The following is a 26,952-nucleotide window of genomic DNA, read 5'->3' on the forward strand; positions in this document are numbered from 1 at the left end:
ACTGAGGTGGTAAAGGGGAGAATGTGCCCCAAGTACTGAGGGGGAAAAATTTGTTCTTATGTATCCCTATGTGAAAGTTTATAGATGGTAATTGGAGAATTAGAGCTGGGATGCTAAACACTGATGATTAGTAATAGGGAAAGTACCCAGAAATGGAGGCTCACATGATAGTATCATAAAAAGACAACCCCCCAGCTCCTCAGGGATACTCTAGAAACCTTGAAGGGAAGGTGTACCCATCTCATTCTGAAAGAATGAGGTGCTTTGCTAGAATTAAAATTATTTATAGCATGAATGAATAAATGAATGAATGATGGCACCAGAAAGACTAGTAGAACCTTCTCTCCAACTCCTCCCATAAGATTATCTGTATAGAGCTAGTATCAGTTTATACTATTCAATTATCCATCTATATTCTGACAAGCATTGTATTTATCCTCCATGAAGGTGAGTTATTTCCTTGGTTGTTTGTCAGAGTTGGAAGGGAAGGAAAAGCATTTTACCTGTTTTCTACATAGGAAAACTGAGTCAGGAAAAGGGGATAAAACTCACACAAGACCACAGAGCAGGTCAACATCAGAGTTGAGAATAGAACCCAATCCTTCAGCTTCTGGGTTCTCCCCATTGGAGCTGATCTCCACACTGGAAAACTTGTCCTAGAGGGTCCAATCTAATGTTTCCATTGCTTAGCATTGTCTCTGCCTAGCCTCCCTTGGGCCTCATCCATAAAAAGCCATTACTCCCTGGACAGGGAGAGAGAGAGAGAACTTTTCCAAAGGATGTATGTGTGTATTGTTGGGAGCGGTAAAACCTTAAGTGAAGTTCAGGTCATAGCACAGGCTGACAAAGGGCAGGAAGTTCAAGACTTGAGGTTGACATTTTGTGCACAAAGACCTCCTAGCACAGCCAGGTGAGCTAGGGCCTGGTGGGCCGCCACACTGCATTTCCTCTTCTTTGTTGGCTTGTGTCACAACCTTCCCCTGACTCCAAACAGCTTTTTCTTTTGTATGTGAGTGTCTGTGTTTTTTTTTTCCTTTATTTATGAGAGAGCAGCACCTCAATATAGAAATGGGTGGACCCTCATGTTAACAGGATGTGAGCATGAACCTGGGCAAGGTGCCAATCCAGGCCAAAATCTTCCAATCAAAATAATGTGGTCATGAAAATTTAATAATAATCAGGCCTGGTATTTATATACCTGTAAAGTAAAGATGACCAAAGCATTTTATTGGAATGTTTTAATTCACCTTTTCTAAAACATTCTTATCCACAGTGTAGTAGAAAGAACAATGGTCTTGGAGTCAGAGGTCATGAGCTCTAATTCTGACTCTACCACTTACTATGCAGCCTTAGGCAAATTATATAACTTCTTTTGTGCTTCAGTTTCCTCACCTGTAAAAAGAAGTTAATCAGACTTATCCTACCTGCCCCATAAGGTTGTGGTGAGAAATGCAATTGGTTAAGTATATTTGTTGTACTTGGCAAATAGCTACTGGAAAAACAAACAAAAAATCCTCTTTGTGCTTCATTTTCGTCATTTGTATAATATAAGGACTACCTACCTCAAAGCGTTGTTGTGAGGAATGCATTTTGTAAACTGTAAAGTGCTACAGGAATGTCAGTCAATCAAGAAGAGTTTCTTAAGCCTTACTACGTACTAAGTACTAGGGAAAGAAAGGCAAAAGACAGACCCTCCCCACAAGAGCTCACAGAGGGCTATGGTTTCTACTGTCCATAAGGTCTTCTATTCTTAAGGAACTTAGTGTGTGAGAGAGATCTCAAAAACACTGTAAATTCTTTCCATTCAATTCAATTCAACAAATGCTTATTTAGTGGCAGGTCCTGAAACAGTCCCTATCCATACAAAGATAAAAATGGAACAGTACCTTCCCTTCAAGGACCTTACATTCTATAGAAGGGCAGGAAAAGATCACTCCTTTCACTTCTTTTCATTTCCCTTACCACAGGCACCACAATTCCTAAAACAGTACTAGGCATACCGTAGAAGACTTAGCAAATATTTACTGAAGCAACATTGTGCAACGATCAACTAATTCTTCTCAGTAATACAATAATCCAGGACAATTTCAAGACTCATGATGGAAAATGCTGTCCATATCCACAGAAAGAACCATGGAGTCTGAATGCAAATCAAAGCATACTATTTTCACTTTTATTTTTCTTTCTCATGGTTTTTCCATTTTGTTCTGATTCTTCTTTCACAACATGACTAATGTGGAAATAAGTTTATTATGATTGGACATGTATAGCCTATATAAGATTGTTTGCCATTTTGGGGAGGGATGGAGAAAAAATTTGGAACTCAAAATTTTATAAAAGTGAATATTGAAAATTATCTTTACATGTAATCAGAAAAATAAAATACTATTAAGTGGGAAAAAATAAAATGTTAACAATTCTGGGAAAAAAATTTCTTGAATGAATGAATGAATTCTCTGCCCTTACAACACCCTTTCCCTTCTACCAACTCAAACCTTTTGCCTTTTCCTCAAAACTCACTGTAAAACCCTCCTACAAGAAGCCTCTTTTAAAAAGGGTAAGGCAAAATAATGCTATGGAGTTCCACAAGCATTAATAATACTGGGGACTACTCCTTATAATACTTGAGAATTGCTTGCTCTTTCCCTCTTTCCTGGCCCTTCTCCTACTTCTTATGCATCACTACCATCCCAAAGAAGAAAACTATATTAATTGATTTTGTGAGTTTTTTGTTTTGTTTTTTCCCTGAATGGAAATCAGAGTATCAAGAAAGGAACTTTAGCCTCAGAATATTCTAAACCAGACAAAGATATTCTGAACCAAAAATTATCAGTGGATAGAGCGGCATGAGCAACCAGGTGGTGCAGTGGATGGAGTGCTGGACCCGGAGTCAGGAAGAGTCAAATTCAAATCTTGCCTCAGATACTTCCTAGCTGCGTGACCTGAGGGAAGTCACTTAACCCTGTTGGCCTGTTTCCTCATCTGTAAAATGAGATGGAGAAGAAAGTGGCAAACCATTCTAGTATCTTTGCCAAGAAAATCTCAAATGGGGTCATGAAGAGTTGGACATGACTGAAACACCAAAACAATAGAGGAGAAGCACACGAGACAGAAGGCTCTATAAAAGACTGTGTACTAGACTGAAGTCAGGAAGGAGACTGAGGTCTAGTCCTGGCTCTGCTACTTATTGGCTGCTTGCCTTTGAGCACTCAGTTCTAACCTCCCTGTGCCTCAGTTTCCTCATTTGTAAGGTCAGGAGCATAGGTTGGACTAGAGGAGCTGAAGTCTCTTCTAGCTCTACCATTCCATGATAAAGATGCTCTGAGGAGCTCCAGATTAAATATTCCCAAGAGTTGGAAGGGACTTTAGGGGTCATCTATTCCAACCTACACCTTAACAAGAATCCCCTCTGTAACCTTTCATACTATTAAGTAGGAATCCAACTTTGGCTTAAAGACCTCCAACAAGGGAGAAACCACTTCTTTTTGAGAGTGCCCATTTCACTTTTGGATGCTTATACCAAGAATGAATTTGTTTTTTTTCAACTTATATCCATTGCTCCTTTAATCTTGGGGCAAGCAGAACAAGTCAAATCTATCTTCTGGAAGAAAGCCTTTCAAATACCTGAAGACACTTATCTTGTTGCCCATTGAATCTTTTCTCTGAGCTAAACGTATCTATTTCCTCCAAATGATCCTCATATGACATGCTCTCAAGGCCCTTTATCACCTCTGCAAACTCTTCAGCTTACCAGTGTCCTTTCTAAAATGTATGTTTCAGAACACAGCACAATACTTTAAATACAGAACAATCCATCACCTTTTACTCTTGGACACTATACTTTTCAATTCATCCTAAAGGAATTTTCCACCCACCCCCAACTCTCTCTTTGCATCCTGAAACTTTATACATTATACACTCCAGAATGAACAGCTTTTATCTCAGAACTTCCAAATGTCCCAACACAAGAAGGGATAACCCATGCAAAAAAAGTTAGGTGCCATCATACCTATCTGAGGATGAGAATATATATCAATACTATGAGAAATAAGTGGATGCTCCTTTTTTAAAAGTTCAGGATAGTGACTTGGCCATAGTTTTACTATTATTATTAAATAGATTTTTATTGATCTCTTTGATTTTTACATCACCTAAATTTCCCCTTGTGCTCCTCTCTCCCCCTACTCCCAGAGAGCCATTCCATATAACAAAACAAAACAAAATTAAAGAGGAAAAGAATAAAAATTCAACACAATCAACCAACAAGTTGAAAAATCCTGACATTATATGTAATATTCAACACCCAAGGATCTATTCCAATTTTTCTGTAAAGGGATAATTGAAAATATCTTCTCATATCTCTTCTTTGGGGCCAAGGTTGTTGTTTGTAATTCTGCAACATTCATTTTCAATTGTTTTGTGATTGATATTCTCTCCATTTACATTATTGCAATCATTGTGTATATTGTTTTCTTGGTTCTGCTTACCTCAGTTTGTATCTGTTCATGTAAATCTTTCTTTGCTTCTCTGTGTTCATCATTTCTTAATGAAAAATAATTTTCTATTACATTCCTGCACATTCTCCAGTTGTTGAGCATCTACTCTATTTCTATTTCTTTCCTATCACAAAAAGTGTTGATATAAATCTTTCAATGTATGCAGAACCTTCTTTTTGTCAATGACTTCCTTATATATGCCTAGCTGTAGAAGCTCTGGATCAAAAAGTAAGGACATTTTAGCTACTTTATTTGCATAATTCCAAATTGCTTTCCAGAATTGCTTTACTAATTTAACAACTCCATCAGCAATTCATTAGTGTACCTAGCCACTGTTTTCATGGATTTCCTGTGAAGTACAATTTGCTTCCAAAATGTTAGGTGGGTGGGTTAAGATGATAAGAACGACTGACTTGACAAATGTTGCTATTTCTTTGTGGGCTTTATCTGGTGCAATAGAAAGAGAATGCATAATAGGAAGAGAAGAAAGATGGTTCAAGTACTTGGTCAGGATAAGGTGGACAGGTGGACAGTCAGAGCATTCCACCAGTATCTTCCAGATATTAGAAGAAAATAAAGAAGTCTTTGAGTATGTTGGATGGCTCCCCTACAGGGAACCTATGGGAGGACATGGATGGCCTATGGTATGTTTCATTGAAGAGATTCCTCAAATCAATGACATGGTAGATTTATTTGAATTATATCAATAAGCTTTATAGTCTAAATAAACTGAGGAAATAGGGCAGGGGAAAAGGGAAAAGTGTTGAGTCATCTCCTCCTTTTGAAAATGTTTTCAGTAAGAGAATACCACAACCACCATAACTATCAATACCAAATATTTATCAAGGAGCTACCATAGTAAATGGAATTTTAAGATCAATAGAAGGAAAAATTATAAATAAAAACTAAAAAAAGGCATCAGTTCATTTTGCTGAACAACTTTTTTATGAGACCTGACCTATCAAAATCATTCTTCTTCCCCCAAAGTTTTCTTAAATTCTATAAAGGCAAAAAAAAAAAAACCAACTAAAAACAAACACCAACAAACCCCAAACTATTGTTAATTAAATGTCTAGCTAATATTTATTACATCTAGAAAATTAATTTTAGGTCAAATTTATGACACATTAGAGTCATTTATTATATACTGTATAATATATTTAAGCATCTTGTATAAACAATATTTATAGTATAGTTATTCTGGTTATATAGAAGTTTACAGAGCGCAAGTAACTTCAATGTTAAAATTTTATAGATTTATAGGTACTATATCTTTGTTTTCATAACAGGTTATTGGACATACTTCAAAATATCTAAGGATCCTTGTTTTCATCACTACAGGCATTTCTTTCCCCAGCCCAGCTTACAATCACTCCATACCTTCTTGTCCTGTGTGATTCTTTTCCCTGGTTTCCCATAAAACTTTCATTAAAAAAGTCTACCCAACACACTAGAGGCTTTCCTCTGTTTCTTTTAATGTTTTGTGAGGAACCAGACCAGAACTTGAGCTGCCCATCACCTATACGACTGGCTCACTTTCTTTTCTGATCATACATACCACTGATGATTACATTTATAATAACAGCAATAAGGCATATTTACATAATGCTTTAACATTTACAAAATATTTTCCCCATCCCCATGACGTACTATCACAAATATTATTTTCTCTATTTTATAGATAAGGGAACTGCAATGTAGAGAGGTAAAGGGACTTGTTGTGGCCATAAAAATAATAAATTCTAGAGCAAGAGCCAAGGGAATCTCCAGAACTCCAGGTCCAGAATTCTTTCCATTCAAACATCTGCCTTGCTGCTACTTCTCACCTTCAAGTCATCCTCAGTAATGTGCTACATAAATCATACTTATAATCACCGTGCATCTTTCCATTTCTCTTTGGGTAATCTACAATTCTGACTCTTCTGGTGTTGTTATACCCTATGATTTATATTCAGGTAGCTCCACTAAGGCAACATTATATTTTTTAAAAACTTTAGAAGGGGACCTGATAAAGGTCCCCTTTCTACATTATATAAGGAATTGCTTCAAATTTATAAGAATAAGATCCATTCCCCAATTAATAAGTGGTCAGAAGATATGAATAGGCAGTTCTCAAAAGAAGATATCTATTATGTAAAGATGAAAAATAGATCAAATCATTAATAAGTAGAGAAATTAAAATTAAAAAACTCTGAGATTTTACCTCACACCCATAAGATTGGTAAAGTTTTTTTTAAAGGAAAATGACAAATGTTGGAGGTACTGTGGGAAAGTAGATACGTTATACATGAATGATGCATGTATTAGCCTGACCATTCTAGAAAGTAACTTGGAACCATGGGCAAAAAATTACTAAACTGCATACCCTTTGACCCAAAAATACCTCTACTAAACCTATACCTCAAAGAGATCAAATAAAGAGGAATAGAACTCATATGAACAAAAATATTTATAACAGTTTCCTTATATTGGAAGAAAATTGGAAAATAAGACTGTACTCATCAATGAGGGAATGAATAAATAATTTATGAATATGAATACTATTTCATTAGCTATGTAACCCTGAGCAAGTCATTTAACTCTGTTTCCCTCAGTTTCTTCCATTTTGGGGGGGGGGGGGGAGGTTTGTGTGAGCTCAATCTTTATTTATTTATTTATTTTTTTAATGGTCTACAATCACTACCATAAAACTTAGATTTTAACCCCCCCACACTTCCCCTCCTCCTCCCCCCTCCCCAAGACAGCATACAATTCTATATAGGATCTATATATACTTTCCTATTGAATGAGTTTTCACTATAGTCATGCTGTGTAGATGAACTAAAATAAATGGAAGAAATCATATAACAAATCAAAACATAATACACACACACATATACAAACATGATCTGCTACATTCTGCAGATGAATTCCATATTTCTTTCTCTGAGTGTGGAAGGCATTTTGTCTTAGAAAACCATTGGGAATTTTTTTTTTTTAAAGTTCTTGCGCTATTACGAAGTTCCAAGTCTACCAGAAAGAACTCTTGCACACTGTGGTCGTTGCTGTGCACAAAGTTCTCCTGGTTCTGCTCCTTTCACTCAGCATCAGGTCATATAAGTCTTTCCAGGCCTCTCTGAAGTCTTCTTGTTCATCATTTCTTTTAGAGCAATAGTGCTCCATTACATTCATATACCACAACTTATTCAGCTATTTCTCAATTGATGGGCATCCCCTTGACTTCCAGTTTTTGGTAACTACAAAGAGTGCTGCTATAAATATTTTTGTCCATGTGGGACCCTTTCCCATTTTTATGATCTCTTGGGGATACAGTCCTAGTAGCGACATTGCTGGGTCAAAGGGTATGCACATTTTTGCAGCCCTTTGGGCATAGTTCCAAACCGCTCTCCAGAATGGTTGGATGAGCTCACAGCTCCACCAACAATAAATTAGAGTTCCAATTCTCCCACATCCCCTCCAGCATTTATCATTCTCTTGTTCTGTCATGTTTGCCAATCTGATACGTGTGATGTGGTCCCTCAGAGTTGTTTTGATTTGCATCTCTCTAATCAAAAGTGATTTAGAGCATTTTTTCAAATGATTATAGATATCTTTAATTTCTTCCTGAAAATTGCGTATTCATATCCTTTGACCATTTATCAATTGGGGAAAGTTTCTTCAATTTTAAATGGAGATAATACCAGTACCTTCTTTGAAGGGTTGTTGTGAGGCTCAGATGAGATTATTACACTTATTGTATATGTAACGTTATAAACATTGATTTGTAAAATACTTAACATAATGTCTGGCACATAGTAGGCACTATATAAATGCTTATTATCTTTCCTTCAGTTATAAAATTAGACTTGGTAGTCTTGAGACCACCACAACAGTCTTCCTTTTAGGGAGCACTAGGTCTGATGTCAGGAAGACTCATCTTTGTGGGTTCAAATCTAGCCTCAGACATTTACTAGTTGTGTGACCCTGGGCAAGTCATTTAACCCTGTTTGCTTCACTTCTTTATCTGTCAAATGAGCTGGAGAAAGAAATGGCAAACCACTTCAGTATCTTTGCCAAGAAAACCCCAAATGGGGCCACAAAGAGTCAGACACTACTGAAAAACAACAATAAATGTTTGTCAATTTACTATGCTATCTTAGTATATACTTTTTCCTAAAATCTAAATAAATCTCCTAGCTGGTTGTTAATAGGGAAATACAACAGTAGAGGCTCATGAGCTACATTAGTAGGAAAAGCCACATACAGGTCTACTGCCAGAATCTAAGATAGCAGCTGCCTTCCAGAGACCAAACTTGTCTGTGCCGATGGAAGTTGGGGACATAGTCCATAGAGGATGCTAAATTATTATTTTGTAGTGACCATTCCTTATCAGCAAAGATAGCAAAGTGGGTGAAGGAAGTTTTCACACTTCCATTTCCTTTATACTCCTGTTTGTTTTCATAATTTTGCCTTAGCCCTAACACTGAGGGTAGAGGTATCTTCCTGCCTCATTGGGCCTTTGCAACTGATGGGGTAGAGGGGCAGGGTGTTGGAGAGTCATTGAATTGTTCTTTTTTAACTCCTTCCCCCTACCCTGTCACCCATACTTTCCGTGGCAGTTCCATACATATACATATACATATGCATATACATATACATACACATACACATACACATACACATACATATACATGTGTACTCAGTGTAGCCTCTGAAGCTAAGAAGCCACAAAATATGGATCATTTCTCAGCTGCTAGTGCTAATTTTGGCCTAACAATTAACACCAAGAAAACAGGTGCTCCGTCAGTCAGCTCCACACCACACATCCGTGGAACCACTGGTTACAGCAAATGGAGATGTTTTTAATTCTGTGCATAAGTTCACTTACTTTGGCAGTATACTTTCTGGAGACATACACACGGATAATGAGGTTAATGCACACATTGCCAGAGTTAGCTCAGCATTTGGAAGGTTCTGAAGGAAAGCGTCCAAAAGAAGAGGTAATAGACTATCTACCAAATACCAAGCCATTGTGCTGACTTCATTGTTGTGTGTTTGTGAAACCTGGACAGTCTACCAGCACCATGCCAGGAAATTGAATCACTTCCATTTGAACTGTCTTAGGAAGATTCTGAAGATCACCTGGCAGGATAAGGTACCAGACACTGAGGTCCTTTCTCAAACTAAACTGTGAAGCATTCAAACTCCGCTTCAGAGAGGGCAACTCTGATGGGCTGGCCACATTATTTGAATGTCAAACATAGGTTTGCCTAAAAAGACTATTTTATAGAGAACTCACATAAGGCAAGCATTTACATGGTGGTAAGAAGAAATGATGCAAGGACACTTTCAAAGTCTCTCTCAAGAACTTTGGAATTGATTGTGTGACATGGAAGACACTAGCACAGGACTGCTAAGCATGGTGTGCCCACATCAGAGAAGGTACTGAACTCTATGAGCAAAGCAGAATTAAAATAGCTCAAAAGAAACGGGAGATGTGCAAAATTCAGAGAACCCACCCCATATGTTCACATGGACTTTTTGTTACCAATCTGTGGTAGAGCATTCTGAGCTCCTATTGGTCTGATCAGCCACAACTGGACACACTGAATTTTGATTCTAACACAGTGATGTCATTTTGGTCCTCTTCGAGAACGAAAGGCAACAACCAACCGTGCTTCATACTAAACCCAGGGGTCTACCTGGGCTTTCTTAGCCTGAGTTTTTACTTGCTGACTGGTTACACACTGGTTGTCTCATTCCTTTTATCTTTATATGTCCATTATCCAGTACTGTGCCTTATACACAGTAGCTGCTTAATAAATGTTTGTTGCTGAACTAATCCTGTCTTAAATTGTGTGTGTGTGTATTCCCCAGTGCTAGTGCCATAAACTGCCCATTAGTAAATGCTTAGTGTTTTGTTTTGTTTTTTCAGTGAATGAACGGATACTTGAATTGAAGCTGGGTGGCCCAGGTGAGAAAGGGTTTGGTCTAGAGTTAGGAAAACCTGAGTTCAACACTAGTCTGACACCGCCTAGTTATGTGACATTGGGCAAGTTATTTATCCTCTGTCTGCCTCAGTTTCCTGTACTGTAAAATGGGGGGGGGGTCATCATTGCACCTATTTCTCAGGGATATGATGAGGTGCAAATGAGATAATATTTATAAAGTGCTTAGCACAGTCCTTGGCACTTAGTAGGTATTATGCAAATGCTAAATTTTATTATTATTAATTTCTATTCTGCAAAAGAAACAGACTCTGGGGTTGAGTGTTTATAGAGAGTTACAATTCTGACAATTTCCTGGGAATAAATTTGTTTGCACAACAACATAGACCCTGGAGTCAAAATCAGAAAGGACCCTTGAAGGTCTAGGAAAGAACTCCAGCCTTTTCAATGCCCCACAGGTTTGGGTCTACGAAATAGAAGAAAAAGTAGAAGCCAGAGCAGATGGCCGGGCCTGGAAGTTTAGGGTGGTCTAGAACAGGAGTTTCTGAGGCAGCTTCTCTCCACAACTGGATGGAGGAGGAGAGAAAGATCCTGAGGTCAATGCTACAGTAAAACAGTTTAAAACTGTGGGTATTTCATGGCTATGAAAGACATGGAATGATAATGAGAAGACAATGAATTTCTTCTCTCTCTCTCTTTCTCTCTGTCTCTCTCTCTGTCTCTGTCTCTCTGTCTCTCTGTCTCTGTCTCTCTCTCTGTCTCTGTCTCTGTCTCTGTCTCTGTCTCTCTCTGTCTCTCTGTCTCTCTGTCTCTCTGTCTCTCTGTCTCTCTCTCTCTCTCTCTCTCTCTCTCTCTCTCTCTCTCTCTCTCTCTCTCTCTCTCTCTCTCTCTCAAAAGGTCCAGAGGCTAATTGATGTCTGCTAGGTTAGATAACTTCTCCCAGGATTGCTTTGAATAAAGATAGATCCAAGGTTAGATTGTCCTTTCTTCTTTGAAGCACCTCACTCTTCCCCTCTCCCCCAGCTAGGAAGAGAATGGAGTGGAAATTGCAGCCCAGAAAGCTGAAGTCATCTTTTAGTCCTACTACATCCCTTGTTCTGCAGAAGTCCAGTGTTGCTTTGCCTGTTGGCTACTGGCCTATTGGAAAGGGACAAAGAGCTTGAAATATAGTACCAGATATGTCAAACACCCAGGCACATGGCCGCATGCAGCCAACAACATTCCCAAGTGCAGCCCTAACCAGGTTAAAAAGGAATTAGGAAATATTAAATAAAGTAAAGAAAAACAGAATACATTGATAAAATGACACTTTAAAACTCAGTAGGCAGCTTGCAGGGATTCTTACGTACAGTTTAACGTCCCTCTTTCTCTATGAGTTTAACACCACTGGACTAGAAAACATGGGAGAAAGAATACAGCAAAGCCTGTTTTAAGGAAAGATTAACCTAAAGGATCCATTCTAGATAAGGGATGATGGTGGAGGTGGTGATAAATTGGTCACCAGTGTCATGGAGGAGATCCAGTGTAGATTCCAAATTGAAGTGGGATTACCTATAGATGATAGATAAGTACTTCATTACTTCATACCCTGGAATATTGGAAAATCTCCTAAATAGGCTGCCCTATTTTTCTCTCCACCTAGGAAAAAACTAAGCAGATGAGAAATGTCTATTGACAAGACTGTGACATGCAGTGGGGTGGACAAATTTTAATGGCTACTCCACCACTTTATGTCTTCAAGATATAAATATACATACATGTCACCTTGCCAAAGCCAGACTTGGATTGTTCCCGACATCTACTGCCTTCCATCCCACTTGTGTGCTTGAAGGAAGCTATGCTGACCAGGTCCAATACAATTTATGCTATGTAATCCTGCCCTGGTCTGTCGATCAGTGAATAAACATTTGTTAAGCACCTATTATGCACTGGGTGAGTTCAAATCCAGCCTCAGACACTTACCAGCTGTGTGACCCTGGGCAAGTCACTTAACCCTACTTTCCTCAGTTTCCTCATCTGTAGAATGAACTGGAGAAGGAAATGGCAAACCACTCCAGTGTCTTTGCCAAGAAAACCCCACAATGAGGTCAAAAAGAGCTGAAACAACTGGAAAAAAAGAGGACTGAACAACAATGTGCTAGATACTATGCTAAGTGCTAGAGGTATAAGAGGGAGCTCATGTCAAATGGCCTCATTTTTTTCTGTAAAATAAGAGACAAGTTTCAGAGTTGAGAAGGTACAGGGAGGGGAGCCAGGGAAGGTTTGAAGAGGAATGATAAGGTTGGAAAAACCTCTGTGGGGAGTAAGATAGTAAGTTGATAAGGGAGGTATATTAGGATTTCCTAGCAACAGCTAGGGCCTAGTTGAGGTAGTATAACATAAATTTGTAGTCGACCCAATCAAGATAATTTTTTCCACCTTTATGTGTGTAGGTGGGAAAATGGTGGAAGTGATCCAAGACTGAGGCTTGGTAGGGTTCAGTTACTGATATAATAATGGGTCTAAGTGTTGAGATCTAGAGGTGCTGGGAACTCTGAAATTCAAGGGTAAAAGACATGGGTCCTGCCTTGAAAGAATTTGACTCAAGCCTTTTTTTCAGACAGAGACAAGGTTTATTGTTTCACCAACAGAACCAGGAGGAACTTTTAAGAACGTGTGCATTTGGTAGATGAGACTGACCTCTTTTACAGGTAAAAAGACTTGTGGGAAGATTTGGATGGGATCTAGGAGTGGGCAATAGGCTGGGGTAACCTGGAGGTAACACAGAAGGGGTCTAGATGGGATTAAGGGTGTAACAGACAATTAAGGCCTAGGCTGGATTAGAGGTAAAGGACAGTGGAAAGGATTATTCTAGGGTAAGTTCAGGGGTTGAGTTAAAAGTGGAAAGTGGGGGAAGGGGGTCCAGAGCCCATACTCCATCATAAAGACTCAAGAGATGAGGATATTGTAGAATTGAGTTAGTTTGCCAAGGGGTCAAAAAGGAGAGAGTGGAAAGTGTATGGAAGATAGTATGAGAGAAAACTGAGGGGTTGAGGGACTGAAGGTCCTGGTGTGGACAAAATGAAGGGTTTGGTAAAGAAAGGCAGAGGAAGAGGTAGAAAGCTAAGAGTTAATAGTCAGAAGAGGAGATTTCAGAATTCTTGAACACAGAAGTGATGCATTTGTGCTTTGCACAAAGCATTCTTTTGTCGTCATTTTTCAGTCATGTCCAACTCTCTGTGACCCCACTAGGGTTCTCTCAGCAAAGATATTGGAGTGGTTTGCCACTTCCTTCTTCATCTCTTTTTACAGATAAGGAAACTGAGGCAAACAGGGGTAAGTGACTTGCCTAGGGTCACACAGCTAGTAAGTGTCTGAAGTCAGATCTGAACTCAGGTCTTCCTGACTCCAGGCCCAGCACTCTATCCACTGTACCACCTAGCTATAATCTTTTTATTATTCCCTAATTAAGCCACTATTTATCTCACCCCAGCAGCTTTTCCAAACCTTTCCATTCCTTCTCAAAACACCTTTAGCTTTCCCATACTTCCACCATCTCAGCTGAGCACTTTGCTTCATATTTCACTGAAAAAAAAAAACAACTGAGGCTATTCACCAAGAGCTCTCTCTTCTCCCCTACTCCTCAGATGACTTCTCTCATTACATCCTCCTTCACTGGTCTCACATGAAGAAGTAGCCTTTCTTCTTGTCTAGACAAACATCTCAAAAATTGATACCATCTTATCTGGTCTTTCCTGGCAGATTAGACCCTTTATCATGGCCCACCTTTCACTTATCTTCTATCTCTCCCATCTATTGGCGGCTTCCAGAGAGCCAATAAACATTCTCCAGTCTCCCTCAACAACTGGAAAAAATTTTCCTTGATCCATCCATCTCCATTATTTCTCCTCCCTTTTGGTTTGGCCATACTCCTTGAGATGGCTACTTTCAATAGGTGTCTCTACTTCCTTCTACTTCTTAATTCTAGAATTTGGCTTTTTATCTCATCATTCAATTGAAACTGCTCTCTCAAGTTAAATGATTTCTCTGGGTTAGTCTATTTTCTAAGGTGTTATTTTCTTCAGCATTTTTTGGGTCTCCTTTAGCAAGCTGTTGACTCATTTTTCATGATTTTCTTGTATCACTCTGATTTCTCTTGCCAATTTTTTCTCTACTTCCCTTACTTGGTTTTCAATCCTTTTTGAGCTCTTCTATGGCCTGCAACCAATTCATAATTTTCTTGGAGGCTTTGGATGTAAGAGCTTTGAGTTTCTTGTCTTCTTCTGGGTGGATGTTTTGATCTTCCTTGTCACCAAAGTAAGATTCTATAATCTGATATTTTTTCTCATTGCTCATTTTCCCAGCCAGTTACTTGACTTTTTTTAGCTCTTTGTTAAGGTAGGATTCTGCTTCTTGTGTGGAGGGTGAACTGTCCCAAAATTCAGGGGTTTTGTGTAGCTGTTTTCAGAGATACTTCTAGGGACCTGTAAATTTTCAGTTCTTCCAAGGTTGTATGATCAAAGAAGAGGTATTTACTCCTCTCCTGGTCTGTGCTCTAGTCTGTGAGTGACCACAAGCACTCTTTTCTGCCTTGGAACTGTGAGGAGGATTCCCTCTCCACCACTGCCATAAGCTCTACCACACTACCACACCTCCTCACCCCAGGACCACCACCCAGGACTGCAACCCAGATTGCAGCACAGGCAAAGCAAGAGAATTCTGCTTCAGTGCCAGCAAAGAGATCCTTGCAATTCCCCTCTAATCAGCTGCTCGATCCCCCCATCATCTGTGGACTGAGAGTTCTGGAAGCAGCCACTACCACTGCCCTGGGGCTGTGGCAAGACTTCGCTCTTCTCTTACCCAGGTCCAATACACCTTTACTACTGACCTTCTAAGTTGTCTTTGGCATTTGTGGGTTGAGAAGTCTGGAAACCACCACAATTGCCAGTGATTCAATGACCTGAGGCCTGCTCCAGGTTTGCTAGGGCCCCACCTGTGACTGTGCGGCACACGTTGGACTGTACTCCTCTCTCGGACTGGTGCAACAGACATTTCTGTCGACTTTCCAGGTTTTCACTCTCTCATTTTGTGGATTCTGCTGCTCTAGAATTTGTTTAGTCAATTTTTTAGGTATTTGGAGGAGTTTGGGGGAGAGCTCAAGGAAATCTCTGCTTTTACTCTGCCATCTTGGCTCTGCCTAAATGATTTCTTGGCCTTTGACACACCTGATCACTCTTTTCTTCTTTCTTAATCTCTCTAGATTTTCCTGACACTGCTCTCTCCTGGTTCTCCTTCAGTCTGATGGGTCCTCAATTGACTTTACTGGGTCTTCATCTAACTGTGGGTATTCCCCAAGGGTCTATCCTAGAATCTCTTCCCTCTCTATACTATTTCTTTTGGTGATCTCATCAGTTTCCAAGGATTTAATTATCACTTCTATGATGATGATTTTCAGATTTACTTATCCAGAACTAGCCTCTTTTCTAACTTCTAGACTTGCATCTCCAACTGCCTAGTGAATATTTTACACTCAGTAAGTCTAAAACTGAACTCATCTTTCTTGCCAAACTCTCCCCTCTTCCAAACTTCCCTATTACACAAGTCTGACTATGTCTTGCCTTATTCAGTAAATACTAATGACTCCCTATCACTTCTAGGATGAAATATAAAATCTTCATTTTACAGATGAAGAAACTGAAGTTCAGAGTGGGTTAAGTGACTTATTCTCTTTTGTTATATCATGCTGCTCCCAAAGGGCCATAAGTTCCTAGGACTCTAGCTCTTGTGATCCTTGAAAATCCTGAATCACATGATCTGCACTGCCCTTGATCAGTTTGAGAGATCAAGGATTAAAGTGACAGTAGAGCCTTTGGGATCTACCATCCCTAAGGGCTTTTGAACCATCTCCTCTCTCCTTCCCCCCATATCACTAAGACCTCCTTAACGAAAACACCATACTTGAGGTATATTCATCTTTAAAAGGAAAATATTTTGAATTTATTTTTGTGTGTAGTTCCTAGGAGGGAAGGAGGACAAATGCATAGAAATTAGAGACAATCGGACTATGCTTGCATACATCCATCAGTACACTCTGTCCATGTTCTTATATCTCCTGCCTCTGAATCCTCTGGGTCATTGAACTTCCAGAAAACATGAAATGGAGAAACTGAGCTGCCCTGATTGCTCAGAGAGAACAAATTCCCAAAGGCCCACTGAATTTGACTTCCTTGCCCTTCCACCTTTAACTTGGGGAACCACCTTCCTCAAATCAAGATCACCATTGCTTTGGGAAATTGCATGCTGACAACAACTCCACTATCACTTCACTCACCACACCTGAGACTTGCAAGATCAAAGCCCTTCCCTGGTCACATAACTTCCCCAATCAGAATATAATCTCCTTAAGGTTGGTGTTGATTAGTTGTTTGTTGTCCTTCATGCTCCAAAGAGTACCAAAATGACATCACTATGTCAAGGTCAAGGTACAGTGTGTCCAACTGTGACCCATCAGACCAATACAAGCTGGGAAGGCTGTTCCACAGATCAGGCACACATAGTCCATATGAACATTTGGAGTGGAAAGGTCTCTAAATTTGCGCATCTCACATTTCTTTTGAGCTACTGTAATTCTGCTTTGCTCATAGAGCACAGTGCCTTCTTTGATGTGGGCACACCACGCTGTACATGATCTTGGCCAGTGTCTCGCTCATTGCACCAAAGATTCTAAAGTTTTTTCAAAGAGTGTCCTTATATCCCTTCTTCTGACCTATGTGTGAGGATTTGCCTTGTGTGAGTTCTCCTAAAGGGTAGGGCCTATGTCATTCATGGAAGAGTTTGGCATATGTTGTTATTCAGTTATTTAGTCATATCCAACTCCATGGACTTGTCAAAGATACGCAGTATCTTTGCCAAAAAAATCTCCAAATGGGGTCACAGAGAATCAGACATGACTGAAACAACTCAACAACTGAAGCAAATAGGAGCTGAGTGACTTGCCCAGGGTCACACTTGTCTGAGGTAGGATTTGAACTCAGATTTTCCTGACTCCAAGCCTACTGCTCTATCCATTGCACTATGTAGCTGCCCAAGTACATGCTTAATAAATGCTTTTCATTTATCTCTTCATTGCCCAAAGTGCCACAAGAAAGTCAACGGCCAGGTCTCCTGACTCAGTGCAACCATTTGAGGGGCGTCTTTGGAACACCATCTGGGCTAGAGAAGGATTTTCCTGGTTTTGTTCTGCTAGAGCTATTTACAAAAATGCCCAAGCTTCTGAGCTGCAGATCCACATTCTGCTCTGTACTATCTCCAAACTGCAGGTTGCTGGAATGGTGAGACTCAAGCTGTGCAGTTGTGAGCCTGTAATGTTATCAAATGGTGGCCATGACCCCGATAAGAACACTGCTTCAGAGGTTAATGAAGTCATGGGAACATCCAGACTCAAATCCCAGCCTTTTCATGTTTATGACTTTTAGTCAATACCAATGGCGAGGCCCATTTATCTCTGCAGGTTTGCACCACTCTTAGTCTTGGGACCCTGACTACACTGATAAATGTTTACTTATTTTGCAGTAAGTGAGAGAGACACTTATTAGGGATCCTTGCCCCCAAAGAGTTAGAGCCCCTTTAAATGGAGTGGAAAGGGATGGAGGAGTGATAATGGAGGAGGATAGATCTGGATTTTACAAAGCAGGCTGCAAGGAAGTATGAATTAAAAAGAAAAAAAAAACTTTAAAATATTTTCCTAGATAAAATATCTTAGAAGACCCATGGGAGTAGAGAAGAGACGTGGTTTTGGTTTTGGGGAGGGGTGGGAGTAGGGAACAGGAGGAGGATGAAGAAAGAGGCTCAAAGATTTGGAAAGGCATGTGTTAAGAATCTCTCCCTCCCACCAAATGCTTTCTTAAATCAAACTCTATACTCATTCTGAAGGTCTCATCAACTAATGAAAATGTTGCGTATTGTCAGATAATTCAGCCATCACCTGGGGGTTGGGAGGGTTTGCTGTGGTAGCTCCAGTGCCTAGGTATGAGAGGAGCTTTAAAAATGTTGGTAGAATTAATTGTTTTTGGTTTTGTTTTATGTAGAGTGGAGGGAAGGGTTAGGCACATGGAGATGATAGGGTTTGGATAAGGGTCTCAAGAAAAACATATGCATATGTCAAGCATGCCTATGAGTTAAGGGGGAAAAATCTGCTTATCAGCATTATATATTTTAATTATTAGTTTATAAGGATAGAGACTCTTTTAACTAAACATAGGGAACATAATTGGAAATTTGTATTCAACGAATACCTTTATGAAGAAGAATTCTACAAAATGAAGCTATTTCTGAGAAAGGCCAGGGGAGTGGATGGCCACAGAAGCAATGCTTTGTGTCAAGCCCATCCCCCACCTCCACACAGAAAATTTCTCTAAAAGAAACAATCCCTTACAATAAATGTTTTCCTGGTCTTTGTGAAAGTAGGAGTCTTAAGTAATTCCATATCTCTGAGTTTCATTTTCCTCATCTGTAAAACAGAGTTGTTGTTAAGGAAGTACTTTGGTTTTTTAGATTTTGTTTTTGTTTTTAGCCAAGAAATCCATTTATCCAAAACAGTAGCAAAACAGAAGTCACAGAAAGTGTGCATAGGAGGATAGTAGAAAATACAGAGTAAAGGAACTTTAGAGAGAGACAGACAGACAGACAGAGAGACAGAGACAGACAGAGAGAGAGAAAATCCCAGATCTCACCCAAGGAGAAGTTCCCTGAAGTTTCTAGTACAGCAAACTGCAGATAAGGACATGATGAAGACTTCCAGCTCCTCTCATATTGACTTTTTCCCAGTCTTTCTTCAGCAACCTAAAGTGGAGTTTGCATTTTCCATGTATTGTTTTTTTTTCTTCTCAAAGCTGGAAGCCAGAAGAGTCCCAAGTGACTAAAGAACTGGAAGAGGCTTGAAGAGAAGTAATCAACTTGAAGAGACTCCCAAAGAGACTCTCAGGCTCAAAGAGAGCAAACCTCTTCTCTTTTCCACTCTCAATAACTCGGCCCTGCTCCTCCTACAGGCTTAAGGTACTGGTTCCATACCAATGAACTTTGGGACTCAGGTTACATTCCTTTTCTATATTGCAACTTTTTTTTGGTCCCTTGTAAAGATCAAGTAGCACAAGGCCAGAACCTATAATTATACAATATAAACAGAGGCATCAGTGCTTTAAAACAATGAGAGATTTTTTCCAGAATTTCAGGTAACTAACCTTGGGTACCATTAAAACTAAAATAAACAAACGCATATTAGCAGTACACGTAGTAGACATGGCACTATATACAGCATCACCTGTGACAACATGCCTAACTATATGCACATTCCAAAAGTCCTGAAGCCTTTCAGGCTACTTTTTTTATTTTTACATTATTATAGCTATTGTGTTACTTATTCTCCTGGTTCTGCTTACTCAGATCTGTATCACTTCATGTCTTCCCAAGTTTCTTTGAATCTTCATGTTAATCATTTCTCATGGCACAACAATAGTCTGTTACATTCACATTACATAATTTGTTCAACCATTCCCTCATCAGAAGACACCTAATTGGCTTCAGTTTCTGTAATAGCAATCATATGTGTATGTTTGTATCTTTTCTGTATTTGATCTCTTAGATCAAGTAGCAGTTATAATTAACTCCCTTTCCCCTTTTTACCTCAAACTATCCTCTTTCTACCGTCAAATATTCCATCTATCTAGATTTCTGAAATGATGAAGTTGGGGTTATATATAAGGATGGTCTTATACTCTGAAAATTGGTTGAGGATACTTGAGTTTATGTCAATTAAATTCAATTCAGCAAACCTTTATTAAGAGCTAAACATAATGGTTCTGGGCTCTGTTTATATGTGCGCATGTTGTTTTTTTCCAAGAAAATATAATCTCCTTGAAGGCAGGGATTTTTTCTTGTATTGATCTTTGTAGACCAATACCTAAAGTAGGGCTAGTTGGTGGTTACTAAATGTTTGCTAACTGATTGATTTCCTCTCTAATTTATCCACTATACAGCTACCAAATTGATAATCCCCAAATATAGATCTTGTCATGTCCCTCCCACACACTCAAAAATCTTTGATGTCTCCCTTCTGCCTCCAGAATAAAATACAAAAGCCTCAGCATGTTACTTAGCTATATGGCTCCCATCTACCTTTTCTAGTTATTTCCTACTGCTTCCTCTCTCAGTTTCTCTATTCCAGTCAAACTAGCTTTCTGGCTTGCTGCAAGGTGCTTTTAACAGATATTTTGCTTCCTGATTTCCTGGTTCCGAAACTTTAAACAAGTTGTTCCTTTTCTCCTCCCTTTATGAAATGCATTTTCTTCCTTTCCTCTCACCTCTATCTCAAAGAATCTCTAGCTTCCTTCAAAGCACAGCTTGCGTATCACCTACTTGAGACTTTCCAACCTTAATTGTTCATAATCTGTCCCCCTAGAAATGATTTTGCATGTACTGTGCTTTGTATTTGTGGCAGCTAGCTGGCACAGTGGATAGAGAATTTAGCCTGAAGTCAGGAAGACTCACCTTCCTGAGTTCAAATCCAGCCTTATGTTCCTGTGATTCTATCCAAAAAAACAATTGGTTGAAAAGCTGACTTGTATCAGTTGACCTTGCCTAAAAAAAATCAGAAAAGGAATTATTCTCCCAAATCAATGGAATTGACTATTCAACTCCAATAACAAATAATAAACATGGTACTATACCCTAGAGATACAAGACAAAGAAACTCCCTTCTCTCAAAGAGCTTGAGGGGGAGGGAAGATGGCTAGGAAATAACTGATATGTTGTTGTTAAGTTTCAATCATGTCAGACTCTTTGTGACCCCCATTTGGGGTTTTCTTGTCAAAGACACTGGAGTGAGTTTGCCATTTTCTTCTCCAGCTTATTTTACAGGAAATTGAGGCAAACAGGGTGAAGTGACCTGCTCAGGGTCACATAGCTAGTAAGTATCTAAGGCCACACTTGAATGCAGATCTTCCTGAATCTAAGTCCTGAATGCTCCACCCACTGCAGCACCACCTGCCTCTTTTCTGTTCTTTGAATACTGAAATACTAGTGTTTGCTGATGCTTAAAAAGAAAATATTAATAATATCTAGAATCACTGGAGGCCTTCAAGTAACATCTCAATGACCAATTTGTTGGGGGTGTTACAGAGGATCCTTGTTTAGAGGAGATGGCCTCTGAGTTCTCTTCCAGCTTTTAGACTGATTCTGTGAATTTTGCAGAGTGGATGGTCTGTGGTCACAGAATCTACCTCCTACCCCTGACAAGCTGTTTTGTAAATGTTTTACTATTGGTATTGGGGGGAGGGGAGCCCAGGTTAGGGAACATGGCAATCTTTATTCCTAGGGACAGAATGGTCAGGTACAATTTACATTATGTGTCCTATTAGCAGTGAGTAGGGAGCAACATTGTTGTAGATGAAGGATGAAACATATTCATTAGCTCATTTTCTCTTTTGTTTTCACGTTCACACAATTTGGCAATAAATGGCACATATGCTACATCCCAATCTTTTCAAAATATCATCCTTATGAACTCTTAATTGCATAGAACTTTGTCATTTTTCAGTGGAATGGGTATGTCCTTGTACATAAATGCACAAACATATGACTGTAGGTCAGGCCACATCTCTTCCATAAAGAACTGATGTCTTTCCAAAAGATTGTTCCAGTTTGAAATCTGGCACATTTTTTTTTGATGGGGGGGGGGGTACTAAGAAGCAAATCTGCTGACAAGAGGAGGCAGATTTTTTTTTCCTTAACCGTTAAAGTCACATGTACACAGAGAGAATTATAGGGAACATCCTCTATCCTTCCTATATGATACCTGGCAAATGAGGCCAGAATGAGCCATGCAGAAACTTCCTGTTAAAAACAAGCCTGTCAGCTAGTTCCCATGCTCAGAGCCCAACAGCCTGGAAAACAAGATACTGCTCCAGGTCTCGCTGCTTTTGCACAGATGGGAATCCCTAGATCAAACCCTGAGCTCAGAGGATTTTGCAAGGCTCCTGGACCCCCCAGATTAAACACATCTCTATCACATGTCTGAAGACACATCATTTATCCCCCGTCTGCTACCCTATGTCTAACCATAATCCAGTCTCCTCTCCAACTAGTTATCCTGGATTGCTCAAAGAGAAAGATAAGTAAAATTATTGTCCTTTATTAATTGTTGAAGATTTTCAGGCCCTTACCTATTATCAGGCTAATGGAAATGCAACTTCCTTCTGGTTCTTCACCCTATCCATCCCACTAGAATCCTTCCCTGCCTAATTGAGTCTCTCAGACCACTCTATTTGATCTGACCTCTCTGCAGACTGGTATTAGAGTTATTATTCTATATAAGTACTATTAGACCTGGTAGATAAGTTCCTAGAAGGTAGGGCCAGTGTTAAACCTCGACGGTTTCCACCCCCCTAATCCCCAGAGAAAAGTAAACTCCCGGAGGGCTGAGACTTTGCATTTTGGTTTTTAAATCCCCAGCCCAGCACACAATGTAGCACGGAACAATTGCTTAGTAAAGGCTTAAGGATGGATCTTTATTTCTAACTGCCTTTGCTGGGTTCTCTCATATGTAAAACAAATGTTTGTTGAATTGAATCTGGGGATCCTGTGCCCTGGAATCTTACATCCCCTTGTAGTCTGAAGGCTATTAGCCTTCTTATTGGATCTCTTCAGCTGACTTTTGGGGAAACTAAGTTCCTCGTCCCTGCAACCTCCAACTTCACAACTTTCCCTTCGGGGAGGGCCGGTGGAGCCCCGCCGAGGCAGTCGCCTTTTTGTTTAACGCAGCCCTGACTTGTACTGTGGCTCCCCACGGGTGCGAGTGACTCGTGCTATGGCTCCCCACGGGTGCGGGTTCGCGGGTCGCTGCTTGGGCACTGCCAGCCTATCACGCACAACGCTTGAGAAGGGAGTGTTTGGGGGGCCCTTCGGTCATCCCTGGCACACAACAGTTACCCAGAGAGGACCATCCCTCACCCCACGTGCACAGGGCAGCGGATCGAGGGCTCAGGACGGGAGCGCCGCGGCTCGCACCACCTGTGCCCCGGCCCCGCTCCAGCCCGACACACGTGGGTGCTCTCTCGCAGGGCTGGGTCCCCGCTAACTCCCAGCACGCCCGGTGGCAGCGCCCCTCTCTCTAGGGAGCAGCCCCCGGCTCTCCCGCCCTGCCCGCTCTCCCCTCGCCCAGGGCGGAGTTTCCTCCTGCTCATTGTTCCACACCGGAGTGCCCGCCCAGCCCCGCCGCCGCCGGGGGGGAGGGGAGGAGGGACGGGACTACGTGAAGAAGCGCTCCGCAGCCGCCGCCCCCCGCCCCAGCACTGCCCAGCCCGCCTCGGATGCGGCAGCACCCAGTGCCCTCGGGCTCGTCGCCGGCTGCGAGCTAGCTGCGCTCGGACTGCGCGGCGCCCCAGCCCCGGCTCTGCGGCAGCGGGGAGCGGCGGCGGGGAGCGGGACGGCCCGGAGCAGCCTGGTGCGGCGCCGGGGACGGCGGGAGCGGAGCCCGGAGTCCCGGGAGCGGAGCCTGCCCGGCACAACTCCCGCGGCCACCTGCTCCGGAGGCCCGGGCTGCGAGGACAGGATGCGCTCGGCGCCGCCGCCGCTGCTGGTGCTGGTGCTGGTGCTGGTGCTGCCCAGCGCGTGGGGTGAGTGCGTGCCCGGCCCCGGCTCGTCCTCCTTCCCCGTCCCCTCCGGAGACTCGCGGGAGAGACCCTCCTCCACCTCCCTCCTCTTTCAGCCCGTAGCTTCGGGGTGCTCAGGCGGGCGTGTAGGCGCTCGCACCCCAGAGGTGAGCCCTGGGGGGGCACCCTCATGGCCAGCTCCTCGGAGACTGGACCAGCGGGGGCGACTGCCACGCGTGGAGCCCTGACCTTGGGTCCGCCTGCCTCCTAGGGCTTCCACACGCCCCACCCCCGCCCCGGGAAAGCAGGTGCAAACCTTTGCGAGTACGTGTGAGGTCCATCGGCCGGAGAAAGCGGCCTTCGGCGGCTGCAGAGGGGCTCTAGGGCCGGCGGAGCCGGGCTGGGCATTCACGTGCCTCTCGGGTTTCCTCCGGCCCCCTGGCTTCCCACCCTCCCCTCCGGTCTGATCGCTTTCCTTTGGGAGAGTTGGAAGCCATAAACATCTCCTAAGTGATGGAGCTGGGGGTACGGAGAAGGCCGAGGCCGGCGGGGAATGAAGTTGCTAAGGCAGGAAGTCATATTTAAAGTCACCGTCTGGGAGTCGGCGGGTAGGTAGGGAATGGAGCCGGCTGTAAATAAATTTCTGGTGGAGTAATTCTGCTGGCCACTCAGTTAAGCACCCGGAGTGCTGGCCGTAGTCAGTCCTGTGGGAACTCCTCTGGCACCTAGGGGCTCCCTGGAGTCCTACATGGGGGTCTCTCCAAGCTCCTCTGTACACACAAAGGAATTTATTTCTTGCTGACCTTTAGAACCCCAGACTCATTAGAGAACCCTGGGCTTCCGCCTTCCCGTAGCTCCATACTAGTCCTAATTGTGTGACTGGGGTGTGAATGCAGTGGCAGCCTCTTGAGAAAGCTGAAGAAAATCCCAAGTGATCCAAACCGGAAGAGATCAAGTTGGCACTGGGCATCTTTCTAGACTCTAGGGACCCTTACAATCCATCCACCATGCTCACCTGGGCGCAAGATTTATGATTATACTTTCCAGAGGGAGAAGAGCAATTAACCGTTTTACCCCCAGAACCACGGGGAGTGATGGTGACAATGCAGGGGATTGGGAGGAAAGGACAGAAGGGAGAGAACTGGAGTTGGCAGGTAAAAAAAAAATGCCGGCTTGAGAGAAAGATGTGGCTGTAGGCTTTAAAAACAAGTAACAGCAGAGAGACTCTGAGGTCTGGGAATTCGAGCTAGAAGGGCTTCTTGCAGGTTGGTGAGGTCCTTGGCCGCTCCGATCAGTTAGGGTGAGCCAGAAGGGATGAGGAAAGCTTATATACTCTTTTTGCAGATGACAGATTTTGGAGAAATAGAATCCCCACCGCAGCCCTCCAAACAGTGTCCAGGTGGGGGTGATTTCCAGTTAGCCTCAGGATTTGTATGTCTGGAGTATGGGGAAATCAGTCACAGGCTCCAGAGGGGTGGAAAAGGCAGCCTGAGAAGTGTTAGCTATTTGTCCTTTCTGTGTGACCTTGGGCCAGTCAACCAGCATCTGTGTGTCTCAGTTTATTACATTTAAAAATAAGACAGTTGCCATCTTTGCCATTCTCTCTCCTTGAGGAAGACCTAGCTAAGACTTGGTTCCTGCCCTTCTAATCTGAGGACAGGGGAGATAAGTAAAATCTGTACACTAATAATTCCACTATACAGCATGTTCAGTGCATAAAGAGAGGTGCAGACAGTGCTGTTAGATTGTGAAAAGTGAACAGCTGCATCCTACCGTGGAGTCTTATGTAGGCTAGGACTGTTTCATCCTCAGTTTTTCTCAACTTTAAAATGGGGATAATAGTAATTGCCTTACCGATTTGAAAGGGTTATTGTGTGCAGCAGATGATAAAATGCTCCTGAAAAACCATTGGAAAAAAAGTGTAGTTTCTGCACAGTGTCAGCTGATGGTACCCTTACTGTGAACAGTAGTAATAATAGAGATTCTCTTGGCCCTAAATATCCATCCTCAGATAAGACATGTGGAAAAGGTGTCATTACTGCCCACCTCCTCCACTGGAGAACACAGAGTAAAAACTGTTGGACAGAGAGTGGTGCACTGGGGAAGAATGGGGGGCTTTGAGGACTTGGGGTAGGGAGGAAGACTTCAGGAGAAAAAATAATTAGGGTGAGGAACCTATTGAATGCAGTGTATGTGGGGTGTGAAGCACCCTTGGCAAGGTAGGGGACGAGCAAAACCTTTTAGAAATGTTATTCTAAGGTTCTGTCCATTATTTTGTCTGCAGTGGGAACAGTGAGATCATCATTTGTGTATTGGTAGAGAGAAAAGGGGGAGTATGGAAGCAGCGGCACCTCTGTTACCCCCCAGCAGAAACAGCTGGGAGCTTTTGAGGGTGACAGGGAGGAGGGTGTGGCTGCAGTAAACTGGCCTTGCATGGCATCTGCGTGAATCCTTGGTGTGGATCCTGTAAGAGGACAAGAAGATGGGGTGCAGGCTTGATGGTAGCAGTGATTTATGCCATTTTTTTCTGATAAAAGTAAACCAGATTCTTTTGTTTACATAGACAGAGTGTCTTAAAGACACAAGTATCCTTTATAAACCTTGTCTTGTACCAATTTGGAGAAGTTTCTGAGGTAAAATGAAGGGGTCATGGCAGTTGCTATTCCTTGTAACAGAAAATTTTCATGCTGAAAAATAGCCAGGGAGGCAGTGGAGACTGTTCATATATAGGCACCATTTAAACAGTGGATAGAGTTCTTGGCCTGGAGTTAGGAAGACTCATCTATCCTGAGTTCAAGTATGGCCTTAGACGCTTAGTGGCTGTGTGATCCTGGGCAAGTTACTTAATCACATTTGTCCCTGTTTCCTCATATGTAAAATGAACTGGAGAAGGAAATGGCAAGC

The 26,952-nt window shown here is 41.8% G+C and overlaps 1 protein-coding gene and 1 long non-coding RNA gene across 3 annotated transcripts in view; one reads left to right on the forward strand and one right to left on the reverse strand.

Moving 5' to 3' along the window:
* Positions 1-24,799, reverse strand: part of LOC140530959 (uncharacterized) — a 65,998-nt gene extending 41,199 nt beyond the window's left edge. Inside the window, exon 1 of one of the 2 annotated variants that reach the window (XR_011976200.1) lies at positions 24,365-24,799. This is a non-coding gene — a long non-coding RNA (uncharacterized lncRNA). Of the gene's footprint in view, positions 1-19,134; positions 20,821-24,364 lie in introns of those variants that run through there. The other variant, XR_011976199.1, reaches the window with a different exon arrangement.
* Positions 23,872-26,952, forward strand: part of PODXL (podocalyxin like) — a 55,197-nt gene continuing 52,116 nt past the window's right edge. Inside the window, exon 1 of the mRNA XM_072650125.1 lies at positions 23,872-24,072. Coding sequence (XP_072506226.1) covers positions 24,009-24,072 — 64 coding nt within the window. The 5' untranslated portion in view covers positions 23,872-24,008. The remainder of the gene's footprint in view (positions 24,073-26,952) is intronic.

Source organism: Notamacropus eugenii, chromosome 3 (assembly GCF_028372415.1).
Source record: "Notamacropus eugenii isolate mMacEug1 chromosome 3, mMacEug1.pri_v2, whole genome shotgun sequence".
NCBI classification, from domain to species: domain Eukaryota; kingdom Metazoa; phylum Chordata; class Mammalia; order Diprotodontia; family Macropodidae; genus Notamacropus; species Notamacropus eugenii.